This window comes from Rhagoletis zephyria, unplaced genomic scaffold, assembly GCF_001687245.7.
Source record: "Rhagoletis zephyria isolate East Lansing unplaced genomic scaffold, Rhagoletis_zephyria_1.1 Rzeph_scaffold_00656, whole genome shotgun sequence".
Taxonomy (NCBI): domain Eukaryota; kingdom Metazoa; phylum Arthropoda; class Insecta; order Diptera; family Tephritidae; genus Rhagoletis; species Rhagoletis zephyria.
This window is the reverse complement of record NW_016157740.1, coordinates 57382-79843: the sequence shown is the minus strand read 5'-3', so window position 1 is coordinate 79843 and position 22462 is coordinate 57382. Positions and strand designations below refer to the sequence as shown.

Here is a 22462-nt window from a genome sequence, read left to right as displayed (position 1 = left end):
TAAGTACATACATAGATTTAAAAAGCTGCTTGAATACAAAAGTTTTATGAAAATGTCACATTAAACAACTGTCTAAATCTACGTTATTTTTTATAAATAAGGCCGTAAACATTTCCTTACATCGTCAAATTCCATATTCTATTTTTACTCTTTCAATTTCACTGACCAGCGCCGCAAACGATATCAACTAGTAGGCTAACAACCAGAATTGAAATTTTATACACAAGTACTTACTACTACAGGTATACAGAGAGTAGATTTGCTACTCCCTTTTGGCAGCAGCAAATATCTCGCGTACGCGATGAGAGAAAGTAGAGTACGTACTTTGGTGGAGTAATAGCAAGTACGTCAAGTATTTACTCTCAACGCCAAGTAGGGTATGTATGCGGAAAAATAGTAACAATGTGTTGGGAGTAGAGTACAATGCAAGGAGTACTTATTGAACGAAATGCGGCAAATACACTTGCGCTGGACTCTAGTACATACATACACACGCAACACACTTTAGTATCGATACGAAAAACAGTTTCGTTACCGCACAATATGTTGTGTTGTATTGATTCTCGTTGATGGTGCATATACGGAACATGCGAGTAACGAGATTATTATGTGAGTAACGATTAGGTTGATGGTGCATATACGGAACATGTGAGTAACGAGATTATTATGTGATTAACGATTCGGTACTACAAGCACTTGTACCTCACAAGAATCATCGCAACAATTCTTGCAGCGGAAAACTATGTTCACATTACCAACATAAAATACTTAGTTTCGTTTGAAATACCTCACTAAATTAAGTGCGTTCATACACGCGTTTCTTTATTTGTCTTGACAGCTTTGTAGCAACCCTGTGTTATTGTTTATTTAACGAAAAGAGATCGCGAATGTGAGTAATTGCGTATATTTTTATATTCTGAGTTGTTTGTGGTAATTTTTTAGATTTTAGATGAGTGATCAAAAGAGAAAGCTTCTGGAAATATTTTACAAACTACCACGCGTGATTATTACAAACAAAAACGTCCAAACACAATGACATATCAGTTGTGGGACAATACTTTTTTCGATTATTATCGATAAAATTAGAGCTGACACTGATTTGTTCGTGATTTGGTTCTTGGTTTAAGATAAACTACGTACTTTCATCTTAATTTACTGAGAGACTTTACAAGGCGAAATTACTTAGTTTGTAATTAATTTATGCGTAAATTAAGATTGACCTCTAAATTACGCCAATGGGAACATAGTTTTATGAAATGTTCGTTTATACATATACATACATGCACGTATATACATATGATGCAATCAAGCACTTGTACCTCACACGAATCATGCATGCATGTACGTACATACACACGCAACAAACTTTAGTATCGATACGAAAGACAGTTTCGTTACCGCACAATATATTGTGTTGTATTGATTCACGATGATGGTGCATATACGGAACATGCGAGTAACGAGATTATTATGTGAGTAACGATTCGGTACTTCGAGTCAAGGGTTGTATTCGTTACTCAGTAACGAATACATACGGTTTGCTACAGCTCTAGAGTGTACGTACGTATAAAATACTGGAAGCGTAGCTTTCGTCTATCAAAACATGATCGATTTGGATTGTCGCTTTTCTATCTGGAGACCAGTGTTGCCGCGACATCATGAAAAAATGTATCATAAAAAAACAATGAAATGGATCAAATGTATCACCATTTTTTTTAAGTATCAAAGTGTCAAGTTTGAAAAAAACTGTTAAAAAATGCTATTTGGTTGCATATAACTTCTTTTTATTATTGCCAATACCCAAAAAATCATGTAATGCACACTAACAAACAGACATATCGTCGTTTAAAGTACAAAACCACGTATCAACAAAATGCAAAACCTCGTATATGAGTTCGCCAAAATACTAAAAGGGAGATTAAAACTAAATATATCTTCAGTGTCTATTTTATTTTGGCTATAAATCAGAGCTGGGCACTTTATGATTACGATTACATTTTTATCACTTAGGATTACGATTACTGTAATTGTAATCCTGAAAATTTTCAGCATTACGATTACTGTAATTGTAATTATAACATGCTTGATTGGGAATTCTTTAATTGTAATCCTTAATATTTAACGATTACGACTACTGTAATCGTAATCGTACTTTTTATGATTACGATTATAGTAATCGTAATTCTAAAAATTTTAAGATGACAATTACCGTAATTGTAATCATGAAATAAGGGTTGCGATTACAGTAGTCGTAATCATTAAACTTTTAGGATTACAATTAAAGTAATCTCATGTAATTTTTATTTGATAAGCTCGAGGCCCAGAGAAAACATAAAACACAGGTTTTAGTTCAATAGTTTTTAATGTCGATATTTCGACCTCAATCTGAGGTCATCTTCAGGACTGTAAGTACACATAAACACATTGACTTATTATTAACCTGTAAAATTATTGTAAAATATAAGTTAAACACAACTTACACTCTTCGTTGTGCCCGGTCGACTGATTAGGAGTACAGAAATATAATTTAAGTAAGTGAACATTTTTGGGCAGAAGAACCTAAGCATAACAAAATAAACAATTAAGAATACCGTAATTGTAAACAAAAATTATGTATCAACAACAATACGCTGAACATTGAATTATAGGCAAGTGAACATAAGCATAAGAAGTAAACAAATGAACCATGCAGTACTTATAAACAAAAACCATACAAACAACAATACAAGCAATATTGGACAATAAGACGTAAATATGTATATATGAAATCACAGCACATGATTCAATAATACAAGGTTCGATAAACTGACAGTTGTCTCTCTCGCACCACTCCCTTAGCAGTGGCACCGTGTTGCTTCTTTGCGTTTTCAAATTTACATGGAAACAGTGTAGCTTTGGTGTGAAATAAAAGTATAAGCTTTTGTGCAATATGTTTATTTGTATATGCATATGAAGCATATTTAACTGATGAAAACATAAGCATTGGATGTTTACATCAATCTCATAGTCGTCTTATTTTAATATTGAGTCATTTTGCAGTTTTTGTACAGCTAAATAGCACATAAATTACGTAATTCACGTAGATATATCAATATTACGTTCAACATTTCGTTTAAAAGTCCAGATTTCCTGCAAATGCATTAGAATTTACAAAAGGAATTTCACTACTAATTGCCTACTTTGCGTACTTTTCTACTACCATTTTCGCAACAAGGGATTGCATTCTTGCCCTTTCTCTGTCCTTCGTAAATGCAACCTTTTGTAAGGGAGTGTCAAACCGCAGCTGTCAATAATTAACTAACCTTGTCTTATTGAATCATGATCACAGCATTGTGTTGTTGTTCATCGGAGGACTGTTGGGGAAACGAAACGAATGTTGATTGTCGAAGAGGGGGATTGAACACCTACGTTGAGGATTGTTGTTGTGAATGTAAAATCAAATTGCGATATACATGTGCACAATTACTGTGACGAGCAAAACTGTAACATGGTGTGACACTTCTTATTTCAGCCACCGCTATCTTTCCAAGTTCTTACGACTTTCATACTTTTGTTGTATATTCTTATTGGTACACCTCTACTCCCTCTCTCACAAAGATTTGAAGTCAATCCAACAACAATAATAAAACCAGCAGGCAAAAATGTAAATTAAGGCAAATGTTACAGTTTTGCTCTCACCCTCAGTTTTGCATTTTGCAGTTATCTTTTCATTAGTTGGAAGTCAGATGACTTTTTTCTGTATTATAATTTATTCAAGAAGTGATTACCAGTAAATAATATGGTTAATCAGGAAACATAAATGCTGCGGAAACGCGGGACCGTAGGAAAAGTGGCGAAAAATTGTGGAGTTCGGCACATGAAAATGTTAAGACTGAGAAAAAATATAGCTTAAAATGTTATTAAGGACAAAGGAAGTCAGCCAAAAAATATTACGGTCCGATATCTTGTGAACTTAGTAGCAAGTAGCGCTGAAGCCACTATTACAGAAGCGCTTAAAGTATTAAAATTGAATGCAAATCAGTAGACAGTGAGGCGAAGAATTGTCAAATTAACCACAAAGGCATAATAACAGAAGAAAACCCCATTTTGATCAAAATACATGTGCGAGAGTGGTAGCATTTTGCCGGATCGCACGAAAACCGGACCGTTGCCTATTGGGATATTTTAGGCCTTACAGAATGCAATAAAGAAAAACAAATTTTTAAGATTTAATTGAAGGTTAGTTGGTCTGACAAGACTAAATTAGTCGCTTTCAATCAGATGGCCGGGCATGGTATTGGATCAAAGACCCAAATTAAGCCTAAGTGCATCATGTAGGGCAAACTGTGAATCACAGTGGTCGGTCAGTAATAGTTTGGGGTTGTATTTCAAAAATATTGTTGGTCCGTTAGTACGCATTATGCGTAAGGAACAGTATCTGTTCATATTTCAACAAAATTTACAAGATGTAGTCGAAAAATGAGAGTTTCTGCTGAAAAATCACCCAAAACATACTGCATATGTTCGCAAAGACTGGATGCAAAAGCAATTTGCTATTCTGAAATGACCTCCACAATCCGCGGATATGAGACTCGTAGAAAATTTGCGAAATCAACTAAAAGCGCAGCTTACTAAGTATCCAAGTCCGTCCAATGGAGTACATGAGCTATGAAAGCAAACCAAGGATATATGGGAGGCTATACCTCCTGAATTTTTACAGAGATACAAATAAGGTATGCCAAATTGCATCCAGGAACTAAAAAAAGCAAAAGTATGCTGAACATTGTGTTAACAATTCTTTTTTTTCGAGAAAATTGTCAAAAAGTTATTAAAAATATATAAGTGCAAAACTGTAACATATGCCTTAATTTACATTTTTGTCTGCTGGTTTTATTATTGTTGTTGGATTGACTTCAATTGGTTATGAGAGATGAAGTACAGGTGTACCAATAAGAATATACAACAAAAGTATGAATGTCGTTAGAACTTGGAAAGATAGCGGTGGCTGAAATAAAAAGTGTCACACCATGTTACAGTTTTGCTCGTCACTGTATCTGTGTCCGTTTTATAGTTGATCCTCTTGTCATCAGGGGTGTCCATTATGTGCAACATTTCCAAAATAAAGCGTTTATTATAATTCTTTTCTTCTTGAAGAGTGGTAACATTATCAAAATCAGGATAGTGTCCCGTATCCCTGCAGTGAGCTGACAAGGCCGTCTTGCTGTCCGTTGAGTTGTTCTACTCTAAATACTAAAAAAAAAAAAAATAATAGGTATTTAGGAGTTGGTAAATACTAAGGTAAAAAATAATTTGCCATTTTAGAAGCTGTTAGATGCTAAAGTAAAGGCGCTAAATACTCTAGTCCAAAGTACTCGGGTACTAAAGTACTAAGGTAGATGGCTAAATACTTACATACTAAATACTTAATGATTTAGGAGAAATTGAATCGAGACAATTTCGAGATTTTCGAGACTATTTCGGGGTTCCTGGGACTATTTCATGATTTTCGGGACTATTTCGAAATTTTTGTTATATTTGTCGATCTTGATATCGATATGTTTATCGTCAAATTTAATGATTTTGCAATTGTTATATTTATCGATATTGTTATCGATGCTATAATCCGTATGATTATCCATATTGTTATCGATGTATTTATCGATATAATAATCGATATTTTTATCGAAAAATTTATCGATATACCAGTCGATATTTTTATTGTTATATTTATCAATATTGTTATCGATATACTAATCGATATTAATGATCGATATTTTTATGGATATATGTACACATTTATCAATATATTTAGTCTCGAAAAAACCTAAATAGTCCCTAAGATATCGAATATCCAGAAATAGTCTCAAAAATACCGAAGTAGTCCCGAGAATACCGAAATATTTTTGTACGCGGTAGTTAGCGAAGCCAAAGTCTCAATGTATTTTTGTACGTGGTGTTGCATTTGGAGAAACTAACTAAATAATTTTAGATTAAGTATTTAGCGCTGTGAAAATAAGTAAATATTAACTAGCCTACTCGGAATTTAGTTACATCCAAAATACTTAAGTAAATAGTACTTTGGTACATATTTACTAAATACAACATAAATACCTTAATACATAGCACTTAATTTTTAGTAAATAAAATTTTGCCCATCAATGGTATCAATAAGGCAATCACCTGCAATGAATCAAAGAATTTTACTTTAATTTTCCAGCTGAACTTTTTTGTGGTTCCTGAGGTTATCTCAAGTCTACGTTTGTTGCTTTAATTGTCAACACTACAAGTTTTTTTGGTTTTCTACGATCAGACAAGATTAACACTGAAAATATGATCGAAAAAATAAAGATCATAAAACGCCTAAAATTGATCGAAAATATAAAAATCGAAGAATAATGATTATTTTTGATCGGAAAAAAATAAAAATCATAAGACAATTAAAAATTATTGAAAAAATAAAAATTAAAAAATAGGCATTATTTTTGATTGAAAAAATAAAAATCATAAAATAACGATTAAAAATAATCGTAATTATATAAATCGAAAAATAACGATTATACAATGATTTTTAAATAAAAATCCTTCATGATAACGATTATTTTCGGTCCCTGGATAATAAAGCACATGCATCAACTCTTATGCATAAAGGCGACTCCGCCATGTCCGCCCACTACCGCGGGATCAGCCTTATAGGTTACAAGGTCTTATTGTGTGAAAGACTGAAGTCCACCGACAACAAACTGATTGGGTGTTATCCGTGTGGCTTTAGACCTGACAAATCCACCATATACCACGTCTTCACAATATGCCAAATCTTGTAAAAAGACTCGCTTGGACAGCACGAAAAGAAGTTGTCTTTATGCCGCGAGGTCTGAATTTGGGATCCCCGCGAAACTAATACGGCTGTGCAAAATGACGTTGCGTAATACCGCCATCTCCGTCAGAATTGGGAAGGACCTCTCCGAGCCATCTGGTGGTCAATGAGGACATTACACCAACAGTCAGAGCATAAGCGTCTCAGCACCCACGCCACTGTTGACAGTTACAAGTTTGAAAAAGTAAACGACTTTATTTATTTAAGAATCAGCATTAACCAACAGTACTGTCAGCCTTGAATTAAAATACAGCGACTACGCTGGCTTAGTCATGTCGGATGAATGGACAGGAACGCTCTAGCTCTGAAAGAGCTCCTGGAGAAGGACTTGGCTTCACTTGGCATTTCCAATTGGCGTCAGATGGCACAGAAGAGAAATGCGTGGCGGTCTTTGTTGGACTCGACGAAAATGGCTTATATGGTTAAAACGCCAGTCAAGAAGAAGAAGATAGGAAAAATTACACCTAAATTCGAAATTCCATCGTGACACCATCATTATGGATATTTCACTTTCCATTTCATATCCTTTCAAATTGCTTATAAGATTTTGATTTCACCCTTTTCTCTATCATACGATTTTTGCATTTCACCCTGACTTTTAAAAAAATTGTAATTTTTGTTTACAAGTTGAGATATATAACAATTGATTTCTAAGAACCGTTTTCTCATCTAACCCTTAGATTACCGGCCACATTATCGTCTTGATTTTCGAACTTTCGTTTTCTCATCAGCGTATTAATTTGTCGAATCGATAAATTGTTCCTCACCTGATGTAGCTTTTAAAAATGTCTTTTAACTTTCAACTTTAAACCTTGCCAGCACAATTTTTTGATTCGGTTTTCGATATTCAGATATATTAGATATTTGATCCAAGGTTTTGCTTTTGGCTAACAGCTGCATTTGCTCTTTCTTTGCTTATGTTGCATTCAGTTTCACTTTGGCGTTGTCGTAATTTCGCAATAAGAAATTTATTTTTACTGGTTAGATGAGAAAATGAGAATGCTTGTAATGCGCTTCAAAGCGAGGAGCAATTTATCTGCCCTGGGCATGAATCACGTAACTTTGAAACGATACTGACAAAACGATGTCGTCAAAACACTGATTCATATATTTGTGTTGCTGCTACTTGTTGCGTGAAGCAAAATTGGAATCGAGTTGACGATATCGCACAAACTATCAAACAATTTTTGTTTTTCATCTCATCATCTCAACACGATATCGTCCAGACGATTGTCGTAATACGTGATTCATGCCCTGCTTTACTGCTCACATGAGAAAACGGCCCTAAAATTTGTCAAAAGTCTTTTTGAAACATATCAAGATTTTTGAATTGACCTAGGCATATTGAAGACCGAATTTTAATTTTTGTTCACATTTTACTCTAAAATTACAGCTTTTGTTTACCTATTCTGTCATTTTAGAGTGAAAAATTAACAACAAAATACATGCAGCGTTTTATTTTGCTCTGGTGCTATTGCCTATCTAAAGTGCTTTGCTCTGAACCTATATGGTGCATGCTTATTGTAATTTTTTCTCATTCTTTTAAAAAGGGTAAAAATGGTTGGTTTGGTGTTCTTTGTTTTTCTTTTTACAAAAACAATTTATGAACAATCTAGCAGATGCACCAAATAGTTAATTTTGAAAATCATGTTGAGTTTATTCTGCTGAGAAGCAGAACCTAAAATTATTGCCGATTTAGTTTCTACCGAAAAATACAACCTTCTCTTTGCCTTCTACGCACAAACACTAAGAAGAGGGCGATGAGAAGGCAACATTTTTTGTAGAAACGAAAATGCCATAAGCTTTTTAGGATTGCAAAAAATATATTTTAATAAAAAACTTTATTTTTTTACCATTTTCTCTTCTACGGTTTAGAGACTAAAACTCAAGGAAAATTTGGTGACGATGTAAAAAAGCTCCTAGCCGCGGTTTTAAGCGACGAAAGCTTCTTCAGCTGCAATCATATAACACCTTACGGATATCAAGTAAGTATTTCTCCTTTTGAATGTCAAATGAGAAATTTGCTATTCCTTATTGCTTTTTAGATCGATTTTGTGATACATTTTGATAAAAGCCGTAAACCTATTCCAGTGCCAGCTGAAACTACAATATTAGATCGCATTACAAAGTAAGTTTTTTTTAGCAACGTACCTAGGGTGGTACTTAAATGTAGGAAGCAAATTTTTACATCAGGTTTCCTAAGCCTCAACCCCTACGTCGATGCTACTATAGTCGAAGATCTTCTTCTTCTTATTTGGCGCTGTAACCGCCTAAGCGATTTTGGCCGAGTCCAAAACAGCACGCCAGTCATATCTCTTCTGTGCTAACTGACGCCAATTGAAAATGCCAAGTGAAGCCAAGTCCTTCTCCACCTGGTCTTTCCAACGCAGAGGAGGCCTTCCTCTTCCTCTGTTCCCAGCATCGCGGCCCGCGTTGAATATTTTCAGAGCAGGAGCGTTTCTGTCCATCCGAACGACATGGCCAAGCCAGCGGAGCCGCTGAATTTTAATTCGCTGCACTATGTCTATATCGTTGTAAAGCTCATACAGCTCATCGTTAAATCGTCTGCGATATTCGCCATCACCAACGCGTAAAGGTCCGTAAATCTTTCGCAGAATCTTTCTCTCGAAAACTCCAAGAGCCGCCTCATCAGATGCTTTCATTGTCCATGCTTCCGCGCCATACACCAGCACAGGCATGATGAGTGACTTATAGAGTGTGATCTTTGTACGACGAGAGAGGACTTTACTTCTCCATTGCCTACTCAGCCCAAAGTAGCACTTGTTGGCAAGAGTGATTCTCCGTTGGATTTCAAGGCTGACATTATTATTGGTGTTAATGCTGGTTCCCAAATAAACGAAGTCGTCTACTTTTTCAAACTTGTAACTGTCAACAGTGACGTGGGTGCCAAGACGCGTATGCTCTGACTGTTTGTGTGCTGACAGGAGATACTTCGTTTTGTCCTCGTTCACCACCAGACCCATTCGCTTTGCTTCTCTATCCAATCCCGAGAAGGCAGAACAGACGTAGCCCTTGTTTTTACCGATAATATCGATGTCGTCGGCATACGCCAGCAATTGTACGCTCTTATAAAGTATTGTGCCTGAGCGGTTCAGTTCTGCGGCTCTTATTATCTTCTCCAACATAAGATTAAAGAAATCACACGAAAGGGAGTCCCCTTGTCTGAAACCTCGTTTGGTATCAAACGGCTCGGAGAGGTCCTTCCCTATTCTGACGGAGCTGGTGGTATTGCTCAACGTCATTTTACACAGCCGTATTAGTTTCGCGGGGATACCAAATTCAGACATCGCGGCATAAAGGCAACTTCTCTTCGTGCTGTCGAAAGCGGCTTTGAAATCGACAAATAGATGGTGTGTGTCGATCCTATTCTCGCGGGTCTTTTCCAAGATTTGGCGTATTGTGAATACCTGATCTATGGTGGATTTTCCAGGCCTAAAGCCACACTGATAAGGTCCAATCAGCTCGTTGACGGTGGGCTTCAGTCTTTCGCACAATACGCTCGATAAGACCTTGTAACCTATGCTTAGAAGGCTAATTCCGCGGTAGTTGGCGCGTATGGCGGGGTCGCCTTTCTTGTGGATTGGGCAGAGCACACTTAAATTCCAGTCGTCGGGCATGCGTTCATCTGACCATATTCTGCATACGAGCTGATGCATGCACCTCATCAGCTCCTCGCCGCCGTACTTGAATAGCTCGGCTGGCAGGCCGTCAGCTCCAGCAGCTTTGTTGTTTTTCAGCCGCGTAATCGCTATTCGTACCTCGTCATAGTCAGGCGGTGGGACAGCTACTCCATCATCATCGACTGGGGACTCGGGTTCGTCTTCCTCACTACTTTCAGCGCTGCTACCATTCAGTAGGTTATAAAAGTGTTCCCTCCACAATTTAAGTATATTCTGGACATCGGTCACTAGGTCGCCATTGTTGTTCTTACAGGAGTTCGCCCCGGTCTTGAAACCTTCCGTAAGTCGCCTAACCCTCTGGTAGAATTTTCGGGCGTTCTTCCTGTCGGCCAGCATCTCAAGCTCTTCGCACTCACGTATTTCGGCCTCTCTCTTCTTATTGCGGCAAATACGTCTCGCTTCCTTCTTCAGTTCCCTATAACGGTCCCACATGGCTCGCGTTGCGCCCGATCGCAGCGTGGCCCTGTAGGCGGCATCTTTTTTCTCTGCGGCTTCTTGACATTCCTCATCGTACCAGTTGTTCTTTCGGGCTCGCTGAAATCCAACTACTTCTTCGGCGGCGGTACTTAATGATCGGGAAATGTGGTTCCACTGCTCGCGTACGTCGGATTGTTGAAGAGTGCTCTCAGAGAGCAGGTGTGTGAGTCGAGTGGCGAATAAAAAAAATAGTCGAAGATACCACATATAAATTTGGGTCCCGATTGGGGACGGTTAAGGCGTGTCGCACAGGGGGCAAAGCTCAGATTCCTCTATAGAGACTCAAAAAATTAAACTTATTTTTTTCATCTAATACCCAAAATCGACACTAATATAGTCGAAAATATCACATACAAATTTTGGCCCCGATTGGAGTCGGTTAAGGCGTGACTCACAGGGGTCAAAATTCCGATTACTCTATGAACAGGTCTTAACCGACTCTAATCGGAACCAAAATTTTTATGTGATATCTTCGGCCTTAGTAGTATCGATTTTGGGTATTAAATGAAAAACATTTATTTAATTTTTTGAGTCTCGATGGAGCATCGACCCCATTGTGATACGCCTTAACCGACTCCAATCGGTTGGCAAAAAAATTAATTTTAATTTTTGGAGTTTCTATAGAGGAAACTGAACTTTGGCCCCTGTGCGACACGCCTTAACCAAACGGGACCAAAATTTGTATGTGATAACTGTGACCGTGGAATTACCGATTGAAAGGGTGAGAATGAAAAAATTGCTCATTTGAATTTTTAAGGACCACCCTAAGGTACAAACATGGGCGTATACAGGGGGGGTTTGTGTAGTGCAAGTGGAGCAGCTGCCCACCCCTAGACTCAAGAACTTTTACATTTACTTTTTAATCATTGGCGCTGTAACCATGTAAATGAAAAGTCAACATAGCTGAATTTTTCTGTAGTTGTAGCCCGTGCGCAGAAATCTGCGGAATTTAGATTTTTCGGTGTCAGCTGATTTCTTCCTTCTATAGATGGTTGCCACTTCGTCAGTTTTGCAGATGGTAAAAAAGTTATAAGTTCCTATTCAAAATACGTTTAAAATATTTGAAATTTACTATTGAATAAGGTTTTTTGTTGAAAACTAAGTAGTTTATATTTAGCTACAATTTATTATAGCACGAAAAATTGCAGTTGAAAAGGTAAATTTATGAAAAGGAATTGATGAATGGCAACACTGTAGTAAGCAACACTGAGGGCTCCAGTTATCGACAAATTCTGCGTATACAGACTGCGTTTAAGTATACGTTCTGCGTTCTTGACTAATTTCAGCTTATGTCTTTATCTATCGTTGGAAAGCTCATACAGCTCATCGTACCATCGTATTCGCCATCGCCAACGCGTAAAGGCCCGTAAATCTTTCGCAGAGTCTCTTCCGAAAACTAGGCCGCCTCATCAAATGTATTCTTTGTTCATGTCTTTTTCACTTCCAAGTCCATAATCATATAACTTGTTTATACCCACGCAAAAACCGCATTAACAAAAGACCGATTTGATTCAACACATATTTCTTTCAAACGTTTATGCCTCAGTCTTTATAGTGAACTCGATGAAACCATATACAAAAGTAAAAAAAAAATCTGTTGGTTTTATTCGACATTTGTTTGGTAATAAATTTGCGCGTTGGACTGTAATGGAAGCGAACAGTAATACAAATTTATTATAATAACAACACTAAAAAATACCTGGGAAGTTATGTATATTTTCTGATAGGTCTATTCGAGTAAAACAAGAATCAAAATATGAAACTTGCCAAACACCCCCAAAATCTTGATTTACCGTTAAAAAAAACGGGTTTTCGTACTTTTGCGCACTTATAATCCTGTAACTTGGTTCATTGTGAACCGAGTTTCGGTTTATTGCCGGGTTTAAAACGAAGAAACTTGGGCCTTTCGAACGATATATCTGTGAATAAAGAAACCTTAAGAGATCTGTGTGTATTAACCCAGCAAACACTTTTTTTTTACTTGTTCACCTTTTTTCAACTTTGGTGAAGTTTTTACACACTATCTTATAAGAAAACCATACTAGCCCTAATCTGATTATAAAACTAAATTTAGTAGCGAGTAAAATGAGTGTTTATTTTAAAAAAATCTGATGAAAGTTTACTGAGTTATTTATGTTTTTATGAAAACAAAATTTTTGAAAAAATATTATTTTTGGCTATACAACTCAAAAATGTTTGCTTGACCGTTTTTTGTTTTACTTTGACGTTTTCTATGATCGCAAAGTATGGCCATTCCGAGAGCCAGATCAAATAGGCAGGAAAAACGTTTTAAACGTCCCATTGGCCAAAGCTCAAAATGTTGTCCTACTACCGCTGCATTTAAACCTAGGTTATATTAAACTAGAGGGGTATTCTCACAATCTTGCAAAGCCCCTGCGCGGTGCACGGATTGCACAGTTTGCAAAGCTGTCCCATAGGAAAACCGGTTTGTTTCGTGCAATCCATGCACCGTGCAAGGGCTTTGCAAGACTCCGAGAATACCCCTAATTGTAAAAAAATTTTATGTTTATTTTTGCCATCTTAAAGTGGTGTTCCCAAAATTAAGTGAAGCTAAAATAAAAGAAGGTATTAATTTTTTATTCTCCCATATAATACTTTTTCATCGGTTTTATTTCTTTTTATGAATTTTAGGTATTTTCATAGGACCTCAAATTCGTAAAATTATGAGCGAAGTGAGTTTTTGAACAAGCTAAGCTCTGTAGAAAAACGTGCATGGAAGTGTTTTGTAGCGCTATTTGGCGAATTTTTGAATGGTTACCGTGGAATGAGTTTTAACATATTTTGGGTCAGTTCAGTGAGTAACAAGGCGAACACTTTCAAATTTTATACACAATTTAGGAAAATTCAACAAATTTTCACCAAAATTTAAATTTTTTATTCTGAATTTTTAGGGTATGCAGTTTTATAGCCCATACAATTTTAGTCTGATGGAGTGTAAGTTTCGAACGGCTAAAAAATCGCGTTGATTTTTGAGTTTTTTTTTTGGTGACGGTTTTTTGCACTTTTTTTATATAAGCATGTTTTTCTTATGACATAAAACGCGGGAGACCGTCAGCAACAAAATTTCAAAATATCAACTCAAAAAAAAACCCGAAAAAGTAGCCTCCAAAAAAACATTCTCTCGAAAAACATTACGAATATTTGAAGAAAATCAACACGAGGTCATTTGTTTGAGTCATTGTATATTAAGCGATTGCGCAGATTAACTCACATACTGTTACTGAAAATAGAGATTTGAAATTCGTATTAAAAACTTCGCGATTTTGCTGAAACTATGCAGATTTTTCTTAATTTTTGTACACAGTATCATTCTTGGATTTAAATAATAATAATAATAGATTGGCGCTTACACATATGTTAGTGTTTGACCGAGCTTCTCCTCCGACTTGTGGTGTGCACTCTGATGTTTTCACACAAAGCGGAGGGACATACAGTTTTACGCCTACTCCGAACGGCGATTGTATTTTTATGAGAAGCTGTTTTTCATGGCAGAAATACACTCGGAGGTTTGCCATTGCCTGCCGAGGGACGACCGCTGTTAAGAAAAAACCTTATATAATAATAATAATATTTTTGCGATGTTGCTTTGACCAGGGCTTAAACCCAGGTGCTGATGAGTGAAAGCGCGCACTGCTTACCACTACACCACAGCGGCCGACAATATTGGATTTAAATAGGATTTGCTAAAACATAAGCCATACTTTAAAACAAAATTAACAAAAAAGTTTTAGCATGTGAAACATTGCGAATATTAACAGAAAAGAGGCGTGCGCTCAATTTTGGGAGTAACAGTAAATATATTAAAGTTTGTTGAACTGATGTTTAAAATTAACCATATAAATATAAAACGCTAAAGCATACAACTATTTTTTCTGGTAGCCAGACGATATTTGTGCATAAAATATCGTCAATATCGACATGTTGATATAATTTCAACAATCTTACGGCTTTCCAATTGCATTCTGCAACTGGACAGGCCACATTCATACTGTCATTATGCCTAATTGAGAAATATAGCAAGATTCTTGAGTCAGTGGCCAACGTACTTCAGTTGGAACACCCTGATGTAATTAAGTGTCTTCAGCATATAAGACAAATCGTAACAATAACAAAAGAACACAAGGAATACGTTGACAATCACTCTTTTTAGAATCAGCAACGAATATGACTGAATCCTTGAATATTGAATTACGTCTCCCGCGTATAGTTGATCGACAAAAATATAAGGCAAACCACGTAGCTGCATCACTGAGAGAATACTTTCAATGCTCTCTTTATATCCCATACCTAGATTCCTTAATAACATCATTGGAAATAAGATTCAGTGACGAAAACTAGCCAGCGTTTTGTATATAGATAATACAAACTTTTAAATTGCTTTCCACGCAAATATGTATTTTGAATACGTGGTTGGATATATTGTCGAGCTTTTACGGACTAAACTGCATCCATTGAAAGATCGTTCAGCACACCTCGGCGGGCCAAAACTTTGCTAGGACCAACAATGCAAGAAGACTGCTCGAATGACTTGTGCATTATCAGCGTTCATCGCAAACTGGTTGAGTAAATGGGAGATGAATTTACAGAAAACATTTTAAGGCCTTGTGCGAGTTGATCTAAATTTTAGTACCTAAACTAATATTCCACTGGAAATTTCCAGCACTGCTACAGTTTAGGAAAACAACTGCTAAAACGGTGCGAGTTAATTTGACAACCTAAATTGTTTGGGTATAAGTACGGTGACGATATTTATGGCAGCCGAATACGGGACAAAAAATAATTTTGTCAATTTTTCCACAAAAGCTAGAGTATTTGAAAATCTTTTTCAATGATCCCAGATTTATTAGCCCTGAAACAGCATCTTTATTTAGCATATATTTTTCGATCTTTTGTGAACGCAACTCATAAATATTCAGCTGCAACATCACACATTTGTAGAATATTCTTCGATAACTTTGCACTTTGTACTCGGGTTTTTTACATCGTAAAATTTGTTACAAACATTCCTAAACAGGGAAAATATCCGACTACTTTTGAAGCATAAGTGGTATTCAACGGATTATTTTCAGTCTCGGATTTCGGCCAAGCACAATGCAGTGAATAGCATCCGGAATGAGCTGAATTGCAAAGCGTACCACTTCCCTTCCATCTTTGAGAACTTCTTTACTTTTACAACATTCTCATAGTAGCCTTCTTATTTGGAGTTTCTCATGTCGCAAATACAATCCCTCATACAATGAGCAAACATTTTTTTTGCCGTAGGTTAGCCTAATGAACATACTCCCCCTTCACAAAATTTAAAAATTGCCTCCACGCTACGGCACATTGGAGAGGTAATAGTACCCGAGAAAAACAGCAAGCTACGTGCATTTTCTTTTTGGTTTGGGAATCCATATACGTAAACAAAGTTTGAAAGTTTAGAGTAAAAAAGTAAAATCAGCTGCTCTACTGCTGCTACCTATTCAATATGCTTTGCTCCACACAGAATATTCAACGTGAAATGCGTTGAAAAAACCTTTGAAAAGCTAAATATTAGTGAAATTTGGCTGACTTCCAAAACGTCAATTGCTTTGTATACGTACAAAGTATAAGGTTCCTTAACGTCGAACTACAAAATATTGACAATGTATACTGTTCCAAAACGCAGCCGATTAGTTATCGAAACGTATCGCTTGAGCAATCAGCGCATCAGAAACAAAGTTGATGCTTCGTTTGTTATTGGTTAGCATTGGTGTTTTAAATATGGAAAATTCAGAAAAATTGTTCATTGCTATATTGAATATTTAAAATATGCAATGTATATGGTTGCAATGTGTCGCAACTCTGCATATACAAACAGTTTGAATACCGCAGTATAACAGTTTCCAAACATTGTATTGATACGTTTTGGAAGTCAGCCTTTCTTTTAGAAATTTTAACAACAATCATTAATGTCTAATTTCTATTCATACCCACAAATACCCAGTTTTTCTACGCAAAATTATAACTTCAGAAAACATCTACATACATATGTGCTCCTCGATTCGATCACAAGCGTCCTTTTTTTTAATAAAATCTGGTTCTTATGCATGTAATTTTTATGAGCTGTTAAGGCGCCAAAATACCGAATACGGGACAAATAAGGGACATTAAAAGAAATACAGAACATTTGGCGTCCCGTATAAAATAATTAAATTACCAGGACAACTGACGAAAACAGAGGACTGTACCGTATAATACAGGGCGGATGGTCACCGTAGGTATAAGTGAAAAATAGGGCCCGTTCAGCAAGAAAAAAAGAAAAAGTAGACTTGGCCTTCTTCCATTGATTTTAACGGTATAAAAGTTATTTGGTGCAAATTAATTAGGTGCGATACTTGGGGTGGTAAAAGTACAATTTTCACTATTTTCAAAATCTTATATTTCGAAAATTATTGAACCGATTTTCAAAACGTTGGAAAGGTAATTGTAATACCTTTCATTTGATATATATACCTATATATATAATGTACGAAAAAAACGAAATTATAGTAATTGTTTTAATAAAAATTTATATTTTTCTTAAAAAAATACGTAATTAACTATATTAAAAGATACAATTTTTCCGAATTTTCACTTTGTTTTTAAATATTGTTTTGTTCTGATATACATATATTATAATTGATTACGTATTATTTTAAGAACATACGTTTTGATTTAAAAAGGGACATAATCTCGTTTTTCTCGAAATGTGTATATTTTATATATATATAGATATGTATACATACTTAATGGAAGGTATTTCAATTACCTTTCCAACCATATACACGTTTTGAAAATTGGCTCAATAATTTTCGAAAAATAAGTTTTTGAAAATATTGAAAATTCTACTTTTAGATTCAAATTTCTTAAAACTTCTGAACAAATAATTGTTCGCTTAATCGCGCGCCCTTTTATATTTCACAGTTCAATTTAGGTTCAAAAGTATGCCCGGAAAAAATCTAAATTGTTCGTGTTCACTGCATTACCAACATTTTCCAGTGATTTAGAATTTTTCTCTATTTAGGTAGCAATTTAGACGTACTCGCACACAGCCTAGAGATTTTCTGAGGATACCGGAAAACTTATACATATTTGCTTAAACCTTAAAATTTCAATTTATATGCAAAAAGAAAAACAATAAAATTTAATTAAAATCATTTTTCCACCTATATTAACTACTTCTACATATATGTATATATATATTTAATTTATACATTATTAAATTTCAGAGTTGCAATATTGCTGCTGCGGCTTGATTCTTACTGTGAAAACGATCTAACTGCGATGCGCGGGGCTGAACACCTCAGAACAAAACATTTGGAAATGATGGGTTACAAAGTGTTACACATCAACGAACACGATTGGAACACAAGATACATGAATTCCCCGCAAATAAAAACAAATTATTTAAAATGTCTCCTACAAATATAACCACTTATTCTTTGCATTCTTTAAACCATACCATTCAATTTCTCATTAATATTATTATAAATGGGATCCCTACCAATCTATGTCCAAACAGTAGTAATTCACATCAATATAAACTTACTTATTTCTGACAAATTTAATTGCATTATATGTGTCTTTATTTATAACGATGCACAGTGGATAAGAGCTGAAAAAATTCATATCTCCTATGAAACCTGGCCCAAGAAGAATTGGCAGATTTGAAACAAAGTTTTGTTTAGATACCTCTACCGGTGCCGGAATTATAGCTTGAAAGTATTGTCATCACTACTTTTGATATAATATCACATCTATGTCTATTTTTTATACTTTGACTCATGATACAAAAAAGAAGGTAGTTCCATTTAATGACATTCGCTGTTGTTGTTAACCATTTGACTTTTAATAAAATTGTGACATTTCATCAAATTCATGCTTCCTGATCGCTAGAAGAAATATTTTTTTTAAGCAGAAGATTTTATCAGTACATTCAAAGATGTGGAATATGATGCACTTGAAAATTATGCCGGCTACATAATTTCTAAAATGAGGTTGACGACTAGGTTTCAGAACGCATGAAGAAAGTGATCATTATATACATTATCATTATTTCGTCGTTTAAAGTACTAAACCGCGTATCACGATTATGCAAAACCACGTATGTAATATCACAAAGATTTTACAGGAGAGATTAAAAATATATGCTACTCTTAATCAGCGGTATTGAAACTATGCTGTTATTTTGCAGTACATGGTCTAATATCGATATATTGGTATGAATAGATAAGGCTTTATGCCTGGAGCTTCCGAAGAGCAAATCTAATTTTTGGCACAAATGTCAGTTACGCGGTTTTGCAAAACGACGATAGGCGGTTTTGCACTTTAAACGACGATATATATTATATTATACATACATATCGTCGTTTAAAGTACAAAACCGCGTATCGTCGTTCTGCAAAACCGCGTAACTGACATTTTTTGCCAAAAAATGGATTTGCTCACACAAGCTCTTGGCTCACGCCTTATAATACTTATACTATTCGATTGCTTTGTAAAAAGTGAACGATTTTGAAATATGAGTGTTTTTACTCTCAGAAATAATTTATGCAACCTCACATACGCAGTTTTGCGTTTTGTTGATACGCGGTTTTGTACTTTATACGACGATATCGACCCCTTTGCGAAAAATTATTGTATGTTACAAAAACCAAATTTTACAGGAAAGTGTTTTTTGTATTTTTCTCTGCTTTGGCTAGCACCATCAATACCAAAGTTTAAATTTGCTGAGATAACTCAGAAATATAACTTAAAATAAGATTTTTTTAGTAGTAAGGTCACTACATTCTAATTTCTTAGCACATATGATAATTTCGCCCACAAGAAAAAAATCGTTGTCACAAACAATAAAATTTACAGTCAATTTTTGGGGTAGCTATTGGGATTTAAGCCGTAATATTTTAACAGGTGATGCGTTATGGGTTGTAAAACCAAGTAGTATCAAAAAGTGAATTTCGTAAAAAATGTAACATACGATAATCTTGCGCAAATGGGTCGATATATATGAAATCAAGATTTGTGAAATTAATGGTGATTCACTTATCAAAAAGCCAAATTTTTTGCAAAATCTGATGATAAATTTAAATGTAAATTTGATTCAAAATATGAAAAGGTTTTATTTGGGAAGAACATTCTTTAGAATTAGATGTTTAAATCGCAAGATTGCATTCAAAATAAGAAAACGAAACAATAAAAGCATAATGCGAGCGTGATTTTTGTTATAAAATAAAAATACTAATTAGGATGAAGTCTTCTTTAACTATATTTTATATATTTTTAATAAAAATAGTGCGAGTGAAATATTATTACATTGGTATAAATGTGGGAAGTAAATACTCTGATTTATTGTTTTAATATTATCAAATTGGCAAGGCGTTTGATAATACTCACAATTTATGAAACTTCAAAAAATTTTATTATCCGTCAAAAGTTGTTTATTGAAACTACCTTCTTTTTTGTATCATGCTTGACATTTTATTCTTGGTGTTCACTTGCATTGTTCATTTTCATACGAGTGTCAAATCATTTTAGGTATTCACATGATACAAAAAAGAAGGTAGTTTCAATAAACAACTTTTTGATTACGAGCGTGTGTGAATCGGCAACAAAGTTCGCGGCGAGTAAATTTTTGACAACTATGAGGTGAATAAAATTTCAGTAGCTCATGAGGCTAGTGAAATTTTTGCCAAATGCATAGGCAATTTTAACGATCGCAAAGATTGTTGATGTGTGTAATTTTTCGTTAAATAAAAGCTTAAATTGATGAATTGCAATCAACGATGGTAGATGTTTTCTAAAAATATTAATTTCACTTCAATTTGTAATATTTTATTCCGCATACATCTGCGGTTATCAAAAATTTACTGCTGTCAAAAAATATTTAATTTCACACAGCAGATTGGCAAAACTGTCTCACCATAGTAAAAGTATTATTCAACAGCTTACCCCATAGAACTTTGTTACAGATTCACACACGCCCTAAAAAGCAGATTTTTGACAATTGCTCAATTGTTAAAAATTCGAAGCGGCGTTACCCAATTTAAGTTTTTTGGTAGAGGGGATTTTATATCACAAATTTGGGATTATGTATAAAATAGTTTAAATAACATTTATCGTTTAAAAGTAATTCAAATCTTATCTTAAAAATGTTTAAATTTTACACTAAATGCGATGACCACTTCCCAAAGACTTTATGTTTAGGTTAATTAAATTTTAGTGAACATATACATAAGTATATGTAAGTATTTTAAAATTTTTTAGTGTTCCTCTTGTCATCTGATTATTTTACAATGTGTCTAGCCAGGACTATTACCGTTTTCTAAACCGAAGATAAGTGCTTCTGATTAGAGATGGGCACGGGCCTAAATTTTCAGGCCCGGCCCGGCACGAGTGCAAAATCATTTTTCAAAAACACGCACGAGCCCGCACGTTAAGAATTTTAGTGGGGCCCGGCCCGGCCTGGCCCGGCACGACGGGACACGCCCCAGCCTGGAAATAATGAGCCAACTTTTATTGTATATATGTATGTACATATTTTTTCTATCGGTTTCCAAATATATCTTTGTTTGCTTCTCTCTTATCAAAATAGTTTTAAATATGTACTATTTTTTTTTTGTATAAAAACAAAAGCTCATCTAAATTTTTAGTATTAGCCAGGGTTTGAAATGCTTAAGCAGTATTAGCAAAAGCAACGAAAATATGCTGATGCTATGCTTCTGAAGTTGTCTTGCTGCAAAAGCAATATTCATGCTTTTGCTTCGAAAAAAAACGAACAGCCACAGCAGCAGTACGAGAAGAGCTGACAAGTAAACGATTGTTTGCTCTCCGGCACGAATGCGATGCTTATCAGCAAAGGCATTTTGCTGATGCTTGCTTATTGAAAAGTACGGAAGCAGAAGCAGAAGAAATTGATCGGCTTTCGCAGTTCGTCAGTTGCTTCTGCCAGAGAACTTAGATAGATAGAGAAGGTGCAAACTGAAAGTGGAAACTATTCGCGGACGAAAAATTAACAGCGTTAGAAAAGTTCAAGTCGGAATGTAAAAATTCTGTTGAATTTAATGTTGATAACATAATACAATGTTGAGCAACATGAAATGTGATGTTCTTTGTGAGCAAATAAACGAAAATATGGTAAATCTTCACATAATTTTCATTAATTTGTAATTTTTGTTAAATTTTTTATCTTGTTCTCCTTTTATGAAGATGCAAATACAATTTAAAATAATGATAGTTTGGCATAAAGTTTACACACATACATAGACTGGCAATCAAAAGTGAGTGCATGCTGTTTTTTGCTTAATATTAGCAATTTTCAATTAAATTTTTTTTATTATCTTTTTATAAAAATGTGGTTCATGCTTTAATCAAAACTATACAAGTCAAACTTTCAAACTTTACACAGAACATA

At 35.1% G+C, this 22462-nt stretch overlaps 1 protein-coding gene across 3 annotated transcripts in view; it reads left to right on the top strand.

Moving 5' to 3' along the window:
* Positions 1-18620, top strand: part of LOC108360933 (uncharacterized) — a 117986-nt gene extending 99366 nt beyond the window's left edge. The window contains exons 7-9 of one of the 3 annotated variants that reach the window (XM_017613405.1): positions 8729-8838; positions 8899-8981; positions 18282-18620. In XM_017613405.1, the coding sequence (XP_017468894.1) occupies positions 8729-8838; positions 8899-8981; positions 18282-18483 (395 nt within the window). In that variant the 3' untranslated portion in view covers positions 18484-18620. The remainder of the gene's footprint in view (positions 1-8728; positions 8839-8898; positions 8982-18281) is intronic. The other 2 variants (XM_017613406.1, XM_017613407.1) reach the window with 2 other exon arrangements.
* The last annotated feature ends 3842 nt before the right edge of the window (positions 18621-22462 follow it).